Source organism: Antechinus flavipes, chromosome 1 (genome assembly GCF_016432865.1).
Source record: "Antechinus flavipes isolate AdamAnt ecotype Samford, QLD, Australia chromosome 1, AdamAnt_v2, whole genome shotgun sequence".
Taxonomy (NCBI): Eukaryota; Metazoa; Chordata; class Mammalia; order Dasyuromorphia; family Dasyuridae; genus Antechinus; species Antechinus flavipes.
The window spans coordinates 190,192,480-190,205,900 of NC_067398.1; the positions used below are offsets into that span (position 1 = coordinate 190,192,480).

At 34.1% G+C, this 13,421-nt stretch overlaps 1 protein-coding gene across 1 annotated transcript; it reads left to right on the top strand.

Moving 5' to 3' along the window:
• The first annotated feature begins 11,396 nt into the window (after window positions 1–11,396).
• Window positions 11,397–12,419, top strand: LOC127559997 (RNA-binding motif protein, X-linked 2-like). The gene has a single exon (XM_051994212.1). It carries the CDS (start codon window positions 11,397–11,399, stop codon window positions 12,306–12,308), a length of 912 nt encoding a protein of 303 aa, XP_051850172.1. The 3' UTR covers window positions 12,309–12,419.
• Window positions 12,420–13,421: the final 1,002 nt, after the last annotated feature.

Here is a 13,421-nt window from a genome sequence, read left to right on the forward strand (position 1 = left end):
AAATTTCCACACATAAAATATTAACAGTTTGTCTTTATTAAGTTCTTGAATATTAATCTTTGATGTTGGCTCTTATATATTAAATTTACTATTGATTTCAGCTTTGAGATAAAATCCTGAACTCTGACAGTTCATTGAATATCCTTTTATTTCATTCAATGTTATGCCTAATTTTGCTAAATATAATATTTCTAGGTTTGTTTGATTGTTGATATATGGTATTCCAGGACTTTTATTGTAGCCACTGATCAAAACAGTACAATTTTAATTATAACTCCACCATATTTAAATTATTTTGTTGTTGTTATATATGGAATTTTATTTTATCAGAGTTTTGAAATTTAGCAATAGTATTACTACATATTTTTCTTGTAGGATCTCTTTGACGTAACAATTGATGGATTTCTACTCCCTTCCCCTATTTCCATATTTCCTTCTTGTTTTATTATTTCAGGACAATTTTAATTTTCTTTAATTATTTTTTGTGTTTGTGTGTCAAAAATTCTTTTGTTTATTATAACTTTCAGGTAGTCAGTTATTCTTAAATATTCTTTTCTTGATCTGTTCTCTAGATCTATTTTTTTTTCAGATAAAAAGTTTCAAATTCACTTCCATTTTTTTCATTATTTATATTTTGTTTTATTATTTCTTGGTCTCTTCCAATTTCACTTGCTTCCCTTTGCCCAGTTTGAATTTTTCTTATTTAAAATTCTGAATCTTCTTTTTTATTTGGTTGACTTTCATAATCTTGTTTTTCTTGGTGTGTTTTTATTTTTATTTTTATTTTTTTAGTTTTCCTTCTAATTCCCTCATTTAATTTTAAAAATTTTTTTGAATTCTTCTATAAGTTATTTTTGGGTAGTTAGCTATTTAACATTACTTTTTTGGGAGCAGAAGAAGCTTTTTTTTTAAACTTCACTATTCTCTTAATATGAATCTCAGTCTTTCTTCTTCCCATAGTAACTGTCTGTGATTGTGTTCTTTCTTTTTTGTCTGCTCATTTTTTAAAATAAAAATTTATTAATATAATCACCTCTATTTCTGGGGTGGGAGTGGGGAATGATGGTGCTTCTGGCTTGGAACCCCAAACCAAGAATTGGTCCATTCTCTTATAATTGCTTGCAGTCAGTACCTTTCCTGACCCATTGCTGCTGTACAAAAATATTTATAGTAGCTCTTTTTGTGAAGGCAAAGAAATAGAAAGTGATCATCATTTGAGTAGGGGCTGAAAAAATTATGGTTAGTTGTGTGAATTCTATTGTGTAATAAGTAATAATAAATGGGATTACTTTAGAAAAATTTGAGAAGATTTTAATTCATATGAAATGAAGTAAGTAGAATGAGAACATTGTATACAGTAATAATATTGTAATGATGATCAACTGTGAAGGACTTAGCTACTCTGACCAAAGCCATCCATTTGAATTCTAATTAATTTAATTATAAAGAAGTTAAAAATGCTATTTATTGGGGAGGATTCTGGGAAAATGGTGGGAGTAGGGTGGTAAATTTTAAGCTCTCCAGATTTCCCCCTACCCCCCAAATAGGACAAATTTATACTTCAGGGCAAACATAGACTGGAGAAAAATCCAGAAATCTTGGGGCAGAACAGGAGTTTGGCTGGCACCTCAGCAGGAACCAAAGAAACTTTCACTTCTTGGACTGCATCTGGAGTGGGGGTCTGAATCCAGGAAGGCTGAGAGACCTCTGCTGATTGGGGATGCCAGGTCCAGTTGAACTGCAGAGATGTGGTCTTGGGTGAGAAGGAATCAGAACATCTGCGAGTGCAGAAGTTGGCTATGGCCACTTGCTGGAGGGTGGAGCTCTTGGTTTGAGGTTCCTGATCAGAGAGAGCTGAGATAAAGCCAGAAGTAACAACTTGCTCACCACAGGATTAGAGATACTTACACTAATATCTCTTATTTTAAAAAGTTAACTGGCAAAAAAGAAGAAAGAGCCCATTATAGAAACACACTATGGGAACAGAGATGACTAGGGGTCATCTTCCGAGTAGCACACTGAAGTAAAAAAGTTTCTACCTCAAAGAATAACATGAAATGTCTCCTTGTCCAGAGAGAATTTATAGAATTCAAAAAAGAATTTAAAAATTGAATGAAAGACTCTGAGTACAAACAAAAAAAAAATCCAAGAAAAATAAGCTTATGAAAAAAAAAAAGTGAACCAACTAGAAAAGGAGATACAGAGTCTCAAAGATGATAATAACTATGAAAATTAGAATTGGGGAAGGAAAAGCCAGTAAAGCTATAAGAGACCAAGAAATAACAAAACATATTATAAAGAATGAAAACATAGGACATAATGTGAAACATAGAAAAATGACAGATCTGGAGCACAGATCAAGAAGAAAAAATAAGAATAATTGGACTGACAGAAAGTTATGACCAAAAAAAGGACCTTCATACAGTAATGCAAGAAATAATCCAAGAAAATTGTCCTGGAGTGATGATCAAGAAGGAAAAGTAGAAATAGAAAAAAATCCACCAGTCCCCACCTCAACGAAATCCTTTGTGGAAAACACATTAAGAATATTTTTGTGAAATTTGTGAATTCCCAGATTAAAGAGAAAAAATTGCAAGAAACAAGAAAAAAAATTAATTTGAAAACGTTGGAACTATAATTAGAATTGGACAGAAGTTAGCAGGAGTCCCAATAAAACCTGCAGGTTCTGCAATCATATCTACCAACAATCAAAAGAAATAGATCTGTGTCCAAAAATATTATATCCAACAAATTTATCTATAATAGTAAATGAGGAAAAAAATGGATAGTCAATGAATTTATGAATTTTCAGAACTTTCTATTGATCAAACCCAAACTTAATAGAAACTTTAACACATAAGAGTCAATATCAAAGATCAATTACAAGAAACTCAACATGGACAAATTATTTATTTATTTTTTTAAATATAAATGAGAAATGAATACCATATGTTTAAGATCATAATTCTTTATAGGGCAGCTTATAAGAAAGATTGGAACAGATTTGAGGCAAAACACAGTAATTTTACAAATGAGATGCTGAAGAAGAAGAATAGACACAGAGGCAACAGAGGGGACAGGAGGAGTGGTAGTTCTGAATGGGAATGGATTAAATATGCAACACTATGTATATACCATAAAGGCTATAGCACCCTCCAAAATCTATAAAGAAGTAAGGTGGGGAAGGAGGGGCAAATCAGGAAGCAAAAGGTATAGAAAGAAGGCAAGGGAGGGATTCATTGGTAGGGAGATGTTGAGTAATGGCAAGGCAAGTTAGAGCAATATTAAAACAATGAGTCAGGAGGGATATGAAAAAATATGTGCATGTATATGGTAGGGAATGAGATGTGTGTCTATATAGGTAGACATATATATATATATATCCTTTGTTAACTACTAGCCTGCTTGGGAATAGTGGGGGTATGTGTGAACAAAATGGGAAATAAAAGAATAAAGTAAACAAGATGAGTAGCAGAGATCAAAAGAACAGTTTACAAGAAAGTGAAAAAAAAAGATGGACACTCACAAATATAATTTCTTTCTTGATCTGGTAATTTGTTATATATTTTGAATCTTCCCTTCTGCTGGGCACATGACAAAATGCTATTTATCTCCAGACAGTCTTGATGAATACTGAATGCAGATTAAAGCATTGTTTTACATGGACCCACACTTAACACCATATACCAAGATAAGATCAAAATGGGTCCATGATCTAGGCATAAAGAACGAGATTATAAATAAATTAGAGGAACATAGGATAGTTTATCTCTCAGACTTGTGGAGGAGAAAGATATTTGTGACCAAAGATGAACTAGAGACCATTACTGATCACAAAATAGAAAATTTTGATTATATCAAATTAAAAAGCCTTTGTACAAACAAAACTAATACAAACAAGATTAGAGGGGAAACAACAAACTGGGAAAACAGCTTCACAGTTAAAGGTTCTGATAAAGGCCTCATTTCCAAAATATATAGAGAACTGACTCAAATTTATAAGAAATCAAGCCATTCTCCAATTGATAAATGGTCAAAGGATATGAACAGACAATTTTCAGAGGATGAAATTGAAACTGTTACCACTCATATGAAAGAGTCCAAATCACTATTGATCAGAGAAATGCAAATTAAGACAACTCTGAGATATCACTACACACCTGTCAGATTGGCTAAGATGACAGGAAAAAATGATGAATGTTGGAGGGGATGCAGGAAAACTGGGACACTGATGCATTGTTGGTGGAGTTGTGAACGAATCCAACCATTCTGAAGAGCAATCTGGAATTATGCCCAAAAAGTTATCAAACTGTGCATACCCTTTGATCCAGCAGTGTTACTTCTGGGCTTATATCCCAAAGAAATACTAAAGAAAGGAAAGGGACCTGTATGTGCTAAAATGTTTGTGGCAGCCCTGTTTGTAGTGGCTAGAAACTGGAAATTGAATGGATGCCCATCAATTGGAGAATGGCTGGGTAAATTGTGGTATATGAATGTTATGGAATATTATTGTTCTGTAAGAAATGACCAGCAGGATGAATACAGAAAGGATTGGAGAGACTTACATGAACTGATGCTAAGTGAAATGAGCAGAACCAGGAGATCATTATACACTTCAACAACAATACTGTATGAGGATGTAATCTGATGGAAGTAGATTTCTTTGACAAAGAGACCAACTCAGTTTTAATCGATAAATGATGGACAGAAGCAGCTACACCCAAAGAAAGAACACTGGGAAATGAATGTAAACTATTTGCATTTTTTGTTTCTCTTCCAGGGTTATTTTTACCTTCTGAATCCAATTCTCCTTATGTAACGAGAACTGTTCGGTTCTGCAAACATATATTGTATCTAGGATATACTACAACATATTTAACATATATAGGACTGCTTGCCATCTAGGGGAGGGAGGGAGGGGGAAAATCGGAACAGAAGTGAGTACAAGGGATAATGCTGTAAAAAAAAAAATTACCCTGGCATGGGTTCTTTTTTTTTTTTTTAAATAACTTTTTATTGATAGAACCCATGCCAGGGTAATTTTTTTTTTTTTTACAGCATTATCCCTTGCATTCACTTCTGTTCCGATTTTTCCCCTCCCTCCTTCCACCCCCTCCCCTAGATGGCAAGCAGTCCTTTACATGTTGAATAGGTTACAGTATATCCTAGATACAATATATGTGTGCAGAACTGAAGTTTTCTTGTTGCACAGGGAGAATTGAATTCAGAAGGTAGAAATAACCCGGGAAGAAAAACAAAAATGCAAGCAGTTTATATTCATTTCCCAGTGTTCTTTCTTTGGGTGTAGCTGCTTCTGTCCATCTTTGATCTGAATTAACTCTCTTTATTGAAGAGATCTACTTCTATCAGAATATATCCTCAAACAGTATCGTTGTTGAGGTATATAATGATCTCCTGATTCTGCTCATTTCACTTAGCATCAGTTCATGTAAGTCTCGCCAGTCCTCTCTGTATTCATCCTGCTGGTCATTCCTTACAGAACAATAATATTCCATAACATTCATATACCACAATTTACTCAACCATTCTCCAATTGATGGGCATCCTTTCATTTTCCAGCTTCTAGCCACTACAAACAGGGCCCTGGCATGGGTTCTGTCAATAAAAAGTTATTATAAAAAAAGCATTGTTTTACTTTATTTTTATTGTTTCATTTGGTTTTTCCTTTGTAACCTGAATAATATCGAAATATGTTTTGCATAACCTTATGTGTCTAATTTCTTGTCTTTTTAAGAAGAAAATGGAATGGCAGAAAGGGGGAGAAAATGAACTCAGTATTTAAAAAAATAATTTCTACATGTAATTAGTAGTATTTACTGAGAGAAATAAAAAAAAATTAAAAAGAAAGACATGAATTTGATATTCACTCATATATGTGCTCAGTACATTCAAGTCCAAAATCCAATATTACCTTAATAAATGGGGAAACTAATAGACTAACAGTGGAAAATATTGTTGGAGTGGAGGAGAGGGCTTATTTCAGATACTATGAAACTAAGCTATGCTCCCCATGCTGTCCTTAGGTCCTTTCTCTTTATAAGGTCTCACAGTGTAATGACTATAATTTGAAAATACAATATAGAATTTTCTGTTGTATTGGTAATGGATAAGGGATGGTTATATTTAACTGTTTCAACAACAGACATTTGTAGAAGATACTGCATTATTCAAGGGAGAATAAGTTTCTGTGGGCTGGACAAGAAGTATTATCCATATTTGATCTGTGGTAGATGAATTGAAAGTTAAGTAAGGAAAGAAGAATGACACTGTGACTCACTTGTGTCCACACCAAACATATGTAACATATTAGCATTGATTAGGAATAACTCGATTTAGTTCAAAATATCAGAAGAATACTTCAAAAAACAATCTGGGATCCAATATGACGATTTCACAATATGATAAATCCAAACTTTCAGTGTGGAGTAATAAAGGAGGATAGAAATTAAAGCTGACAAAGGAATTGGCAAAGGAGTTAACAAGAGGATTGACCATCATCTGAACAATGTATTCAGACAAATTTGACTATGGTAACTTTCTAGTTCCTGAGGAAATGAGAAATCATTTTTTGAAAAAAATTCTGTTCAAAGATTGATAGATTCTTATCATAACTTTGAATGTGGGTTGTGTCTGACAATAGTAGCACACAGTATTAAGCAAAATGATTCCTGAATTTAACCCTCTCAGATTAGATAATCCCCAGATTTCATGCAAAGAGTGATTAGTCAATGGCATCATCAAAGAATACATTCCATAGTTCCTATATCAGTGAATGCTGGAAAAATTCAGGTGTATAGAGACTAAGAGACACTGAACATGACTAAACGGGACCAGCACACCATGCCATGAGTTCATAATATTTTCTTTTTTTTTTCAAACATACTTTTCTTACTTTATTTTTCTTGGGGTCTTTTTGTCTGTTTTCTTTTACAATATGACTAATATGAAAATGGTTTTTTTTTAATTTTATTTTATAATAACTTTATATTGACAGAATCCATGTCAGGGTAATTTTTTTTTACATTATCCCTTGCACTCGCTTCTGTTCCGATTTTTCCCCTTCCTCCTTCTACCCCCTCCCCTAGATGGCAAGCAGTCCTATATATGTTAAATATGTTGCAGTATATCCTAGATACAATATATGTGTGCAGAACCAAGCAGTTCTCTTGTTGCACAGGGAGAATTGGATTCAGAAGGTAAAAAACAACTCGGAAAGAAAAGCAAAAATGCAAATAGTTCACATTCGTTTCCCAGTGTTCTTTCTTTGGGTGTAGCTGCTTCTGTCCATTATTTATCAATTGAAATTGAGTCTTTGTCAAAGAAATCCATTTCCATCAGAATACATCCTCATACAATATTGTTGTCGAAGTGTAAAGTGATCTCCTGGTTCTGCTCATTTCACTTAGCATCAGTTCATGTAAGTCTCTCCAAGCCTCTCTGTATTCATCCTGCTGCTCATTTCTTACAGAACAATAATATTCCATAACATTCATATACCACAATTTACCCAGCCATTCTCCAATTGATGGGCATCCATTCAATTTCCAGTTTCTAGCCACTACAAACAGGGCTGCCACAAACATTTTAGCACATACAGGTCTCTTTCCCTTCTTTAGTATTTCTTTGGGATATAAGCCCAATAGAAACACTGCTGGATCAAAGGGTATGCACAATTTGATAACTTTTTGGGCATAATTCCAGATTGCTCTCCAGATTGGTTGGATTCGTTCACAGTTCCACCAACAATGCATCAGTGTCCCAGTTTTCCCGCATCCCCTCCAACATTCATCATTATTTTTTCCTGTCATCTTAGCCAATCTGACAGGTGTGTAGTGGTATCTCAGAGGTGTCTTAATTTGCATTTCTCTGATCAATAGTGATTTGGAACACTCTTTCATATGAATGGTAATAGTTTCAATTTCATCTTCTGAAAATTGTCTGTTCATATCCTTTGACCATTTATCAATTGGAGAATGGCTTGATTTCTTATAAATTTGAGTCAGTTCTCTATATATTTTGGAAATGAGGCCTTTATCAGAACCTTTAACTGTGAAGATGTTTTCCCAGTTTGTTGCTTCCCTTCTAATCTTGTTTGCATTAGTTTTGTTTATACAAAGGCTTTTTAATTTGATATAATCAAAATTTTCTATTTTGTGATCGGTAATAGTCTCTAGTTCATCTTTGGTCACAAATTTCTTTCTCCTCCACAAGTCTGAGAGATAAACTATCCTATGTTCCTCCAATTTATTTATAATCTCGTTCTTTATGCCTAGGTCATGGACCCATTTAGATCTTATCTTGGTATATAGTGTTAAGTGTGGGTCCACATAATATTTTCAAATGTTTCTTGATTAGCCAGTAATTTTCACTATGGGACATTCACAATTAAACCTACTATATTTCCCAGATAGATTAAGTATTTTCATTTTACATAAATGGGAAGACTATATTTTAAAGGATTTTTCCATGTCTATATCTCACTGGTTTCGATATTTATTTGTTTAAACATGCTAGGTGTTCTTGAAAATGTACAGGACCACTTTTTGTAAATTCCTTAGAATGGTCCAGACTCATCCCCATTCTTGTTCCATGGGGTACAAATATTGTTGTATTTATTATTATTTTTTATTATTAACCATAAAACAAAATAACATATAGTGACACCATGAATGTAACCATTGCTCAACCCCCTTGTCTTTAAAATGAGAACATTTGTAGTATCACTCTAACTGGCTTGTTAAAGGATCAAATTACAAAAAATTTATAAAGTTCTTTGTAGGCTTTAAAATGCCAGATACAAATAAACTTTTATTTATTACAAAAGAACTTAAAATCTTTGAGAGTAGGAATTATTATATTTTTAATTTATATGTTCTTTTAACATATAGCAAAGAGTAGGACTCTATTAAATTATATTTGTAGAACTCAATAAAAGGTCAAGGGAGAAAAATCAATAGTAATTGAGGATAGAGAGAGGGAGAGTAGAAAAGGAGAGGCTCCTGGAGGAGTATTTAACTTGAGCTTTAAAGAATAAGAAATAATTTATTATGTCAAAGGAATTTTGGACACAAAGAAAAGCCCAAGTAAAAATGGAAAGATAATTTGCAATAAATATTATTATATGGCAAATTACTCTATATTTATTGGCACATAGATGATATAGAAGGCAATAATGCGATATCACATAAGAAAACCAAAGTGGTTCCAGATTTTGAAGGACTTTGAATACCAGGCTCTATAGTTTGAAAGTTAGTTGGAAGGCAAGATGGAAACATTGCAATAATCTAAGTAAAACACTAGTAGATGTTACCAGATCCTTGCATAAGGAAGATGTCTGACAACAGTGCAAAAAATGGCAAGGAAAGAGGCTAGATTGTAACTAGAGAATCCATGAAGAGACTATTGTGACAATAGCAATCAAATAAAGTAATAGCAAGCAAAACTACTTCATGGTTTTTCATTAAAACCAACAAATGAGCAAAAATGACAAAATAACAAAGTAATGATTTTTAGAAGAATTATAGAAAGTCTGTACCTTTTTAAAAATCTATAAACTAACTCAATTATTCTGGAAAATAATTTGGAACTATAAGGAGAGGTACTATATTTTCTAACCCTTTGAGCCATGGATTGCATTGCTAAACATATATCTCAAAGAAGAAAATGGGAAAGAGAAAGGCCTTGTACAAAATGGAAATAATTATAAAAGAACTTTTTATAGTAACATATAGATAAAGAAAGATAAAAGATTCTCACTCACAGTTTTAACCCTAATAGTATGTATAATACTTCAGGTTCTAGGAAGATACCTGTGGGTTTATATTTCTAATAATTTGACTTATTATTATGTCAATATGGTATATTTCTCATTAAGAATCAGTTAACAATATAATTAGGAAAGACATTTAATAAGAATTTCAAACTACATATCTCCTTACCCATAAATTAGAACCAAACTTATTCACAAGCATGTACATACACATACACATCTGTGGGAACAGTGGGTTTGACTTTAGAATTCTGTGCTAGTCTGGTACATATGTGGGACCTAATTGTGACAAAGAAAATTTATAACTTCATGTAGGGAAAGTGAAATTAAAAGGACTAAAATTATTCCTTAAAACAATTATGAGGAAATAATTTCTTCTCATCTGTGAAGAGTTGGAAGACTGAGTGTGGAACACTACACATAATAACAACTTTTTTCAGTGCATTCATTTTGATGAACTAACCCTTCTCTTCTTTTTTTATTTATCCTTTATTAGATGGGACATATGTTATATGTTGGGAAAAAAAAAGAATGATATATTGTGAAATACAGGTGATATAAAGTCAAAAGTAACAAAATTTCAGTTAAAGAAAGGCCAGTTTTGTTTTTAAAATGACCTATACTATGACAGAAAATTTAGGAATAGAAACCTATCAGTTTTCCATGACCCTAGTTATGCTCAAGTGAATAAAGAAATAAAGAAATGCTGTCAAGAGGCTATTGTCATTGATATAGTCACCCAGACTTATCTTGAGAGAAAGTATATATGCACTGAACATTTATGAAAAAGGTTGACATGACTGTTTAAAAAAGTTTATTCTGTTGGTAGTATGATCATATATTAGATAAAGCAGAAGATGGAGATGAAAAAACCTGTCAAGATGCATTGTAATGTTTGAAATAAGTACTAAGGATGATGGAAATAAAAAGGAAAGATGAATGAATACAGGGTATTTCTGCAGAGATGGGTGGGTGTTAGAATCCTAGTGTCAACTCAACTTGAAACAAGGTGATAACTCAAGGAAGATGTTAGAATCCTAGTGTTAACTCAATGGAATTGACACAATGCTTGTAGTTAACTTTGTAACTTTGTGAATTCACACCTCCCTTAATCCCTGCCTCCAGAAGGAGGAGTCAACCTTTGGGAGATCATATATATAGAAGCTCTTAGAGCTTCAAGTTAGTTACTTCTGAACATTGCCAGGGTTTGGAGAGGAGCACTCAGGGAGGAAGCCCACAAGCCCACTCTCGGAGGTGGAATCACATTCATTCCAACTTTCACTTTGGTGCTGGCTGGAGGCTGAAGAAAGCAGAGGCAGAAGTAAAGGACAAAGCTGCAATAGCTCTTAGAACCAAGGAGAGAGAGAGAGGCCTCTAAAAAAGCTAACAGGGCTTGGAAAGAGATAAAAAATAAACATTTGCATTTTATCAGCTGGCTGTATTTGTGTGACTATTACTTTTAACTGAAACTAAGGCTGCCTCCAGAAAACCTCCCCGAGAAACCTGCTCTCTCAGAGAGAACTATTATAATTTAAAGAAGAGAACACCACATTTACGTGCTTTAGGCAAACCGGAAAGACACTGCTGGTTCGTCTGGTACCCCAAGATGAACGCATTGACCAAGGTGAAGCTTATCAATGAATTGAACCAGCGGGAGGTGGAACTCGGGGTGGCCGAAAAGGTATCATGGCACGCTGAATACAAGGACAGCGCTTGGATCTTTCTGGGGGGACTCCCCTATGAACTGACTGAAGGAGATATCATCTGTGTGTTTTCTCAATACGGTGAAATTGTAAATATTAATCTTGTACGAGATAAGAAGACCGGAAAGTCCAAAGGATTCTGTTTTCTTTGCTACGAAGATCAGAGAAGCACGATTTTGGCCATCGACAATTTTAATGGGATTAAGATTAGAGGAAGAACTATCCGAGTGGATCATGTGGCTAATTACAGGCCTCCCAAGGATTCCCAGAATATGGATGATGTAACCAGAGCACTCTGGGAAAAGGGCTGTGGGGTTAAGACCCCGTCTCCTAGTTCGTTGGAATCCTCGGAAGATGAGACACCTGTGAAAAAGCATAAAAAAGACAAAAAAGAGAAAAAAAGGAAGAACAAAGACAAAGATATTAGAACAAACATGGATAAGCAGGAAATGCCCACATCATCGTCCGTAGTGTCCCGCCACAAGACCAGGAAGGAGAAAGAGAGTTCTGGTCTGGGTAAGTCTGCCACGGGAAGTCTCGACAAGAACTCCAGTCCTGAGCGGCGAGAAGGACACAGACACTTAAGCAGCTCACCTGTGTTCTACCGAAGTCACTTGAGAGAGCCGAGCCTACCTCGAGGAGGGATTCGAGAAGGGATAAGCCATGGCATAAGAAATCCTCAAGCAGCTCCAGCAGGAAGGAAAGGAGGAGGAAGGAAAAGAGAACGAGAAAGAAGCCGCAGCTCGGAAAAGCACACGCACCTGGGTGATGATCATTCTGAAGGCGGGTCCAAGAGGAGACACAAACACAGATGAGCTTTTAACAAAACAATATCAGTAAAATGGAAGGGGCAGGTGTCAGATTTAAAATAAGGTGAAGAAGAAAAATACATAATGAATAAATGGAAGTGTGATTTTTTTTTCAAAAGTTTGGTTATAGGGGGCAGCTAGGTAGTGTAATGGTTAGAGCACCAGCCCTGAAGTCAGGAGGACCTGAGTTCAAGTCTCTTCTCAGACACTTAACACTTCCTAGCTTTGTGACCCCGGACAAGTCACTTAACCCCAATTGCCTCAGCAAAAAAAAAAAAAAAAAAAAAAAAGAAAAAAAAAAAAAGTTTGATTATAGATGAGTATGTGAGATAAGCCAAATGTGTCCAAAGAAAGAATAAAAAGAAGAAAATGTGAAGAACAGTAAATTATAAAGTTTGGCAAGTGATAAATGATGTATTATGTAATTTATAGTTAGAAGTATGGTAATCCCCTTAAGAGTAAAATGAAAGTTCAATAGAGAGGTAGATTTGGAAGGAAAGAAGGTCTATTTTGCACATGTTGATTTAGTTATTTAAAATTTAACAATAGGCAGTTTATAGCATGAGAACTCAGGACAGAAACTGGAGAAACATATAGATTGGGATCCTCTTCCCAATGGGTTATGTCACCAAATAAAACAATGTAAATGGTATACAAAAGAGGCCCCACGAATAACTGTGTATACGATTTATACACATTACAACTGTACTTTTACAAAGGATGCTGCCAGACAATTTTTGTTTTTAATATGAAAAATAGAAGTAGTAATAATAATAATAGTAATAATAATAAAGAATAAATTTAGTCTCCTGCAATGAGTTAATTATGATGGTTGTTTTGGTGCGATGTTTGTGATCTGTAATGATTTCAATGCATATGTCCACTGATATGTATTTATACAATCTGACACAATTGCTAAAAGAATGCAAGTATTTGTAACAACTTGATCATAAGATTGCATAGCTGATAAGGAACTGTTACAAGATAACAAAATGGAAAAAAGAGAGCCATTACTTTGCAGTGTATAGAGTGAAAATAAAGTTATTTGTTTTTTCTCTCTTTTGAGGGAATTGAATTCCCCTTAAATGTAACTGGTGTACAGACACAGTTAATGGGAAT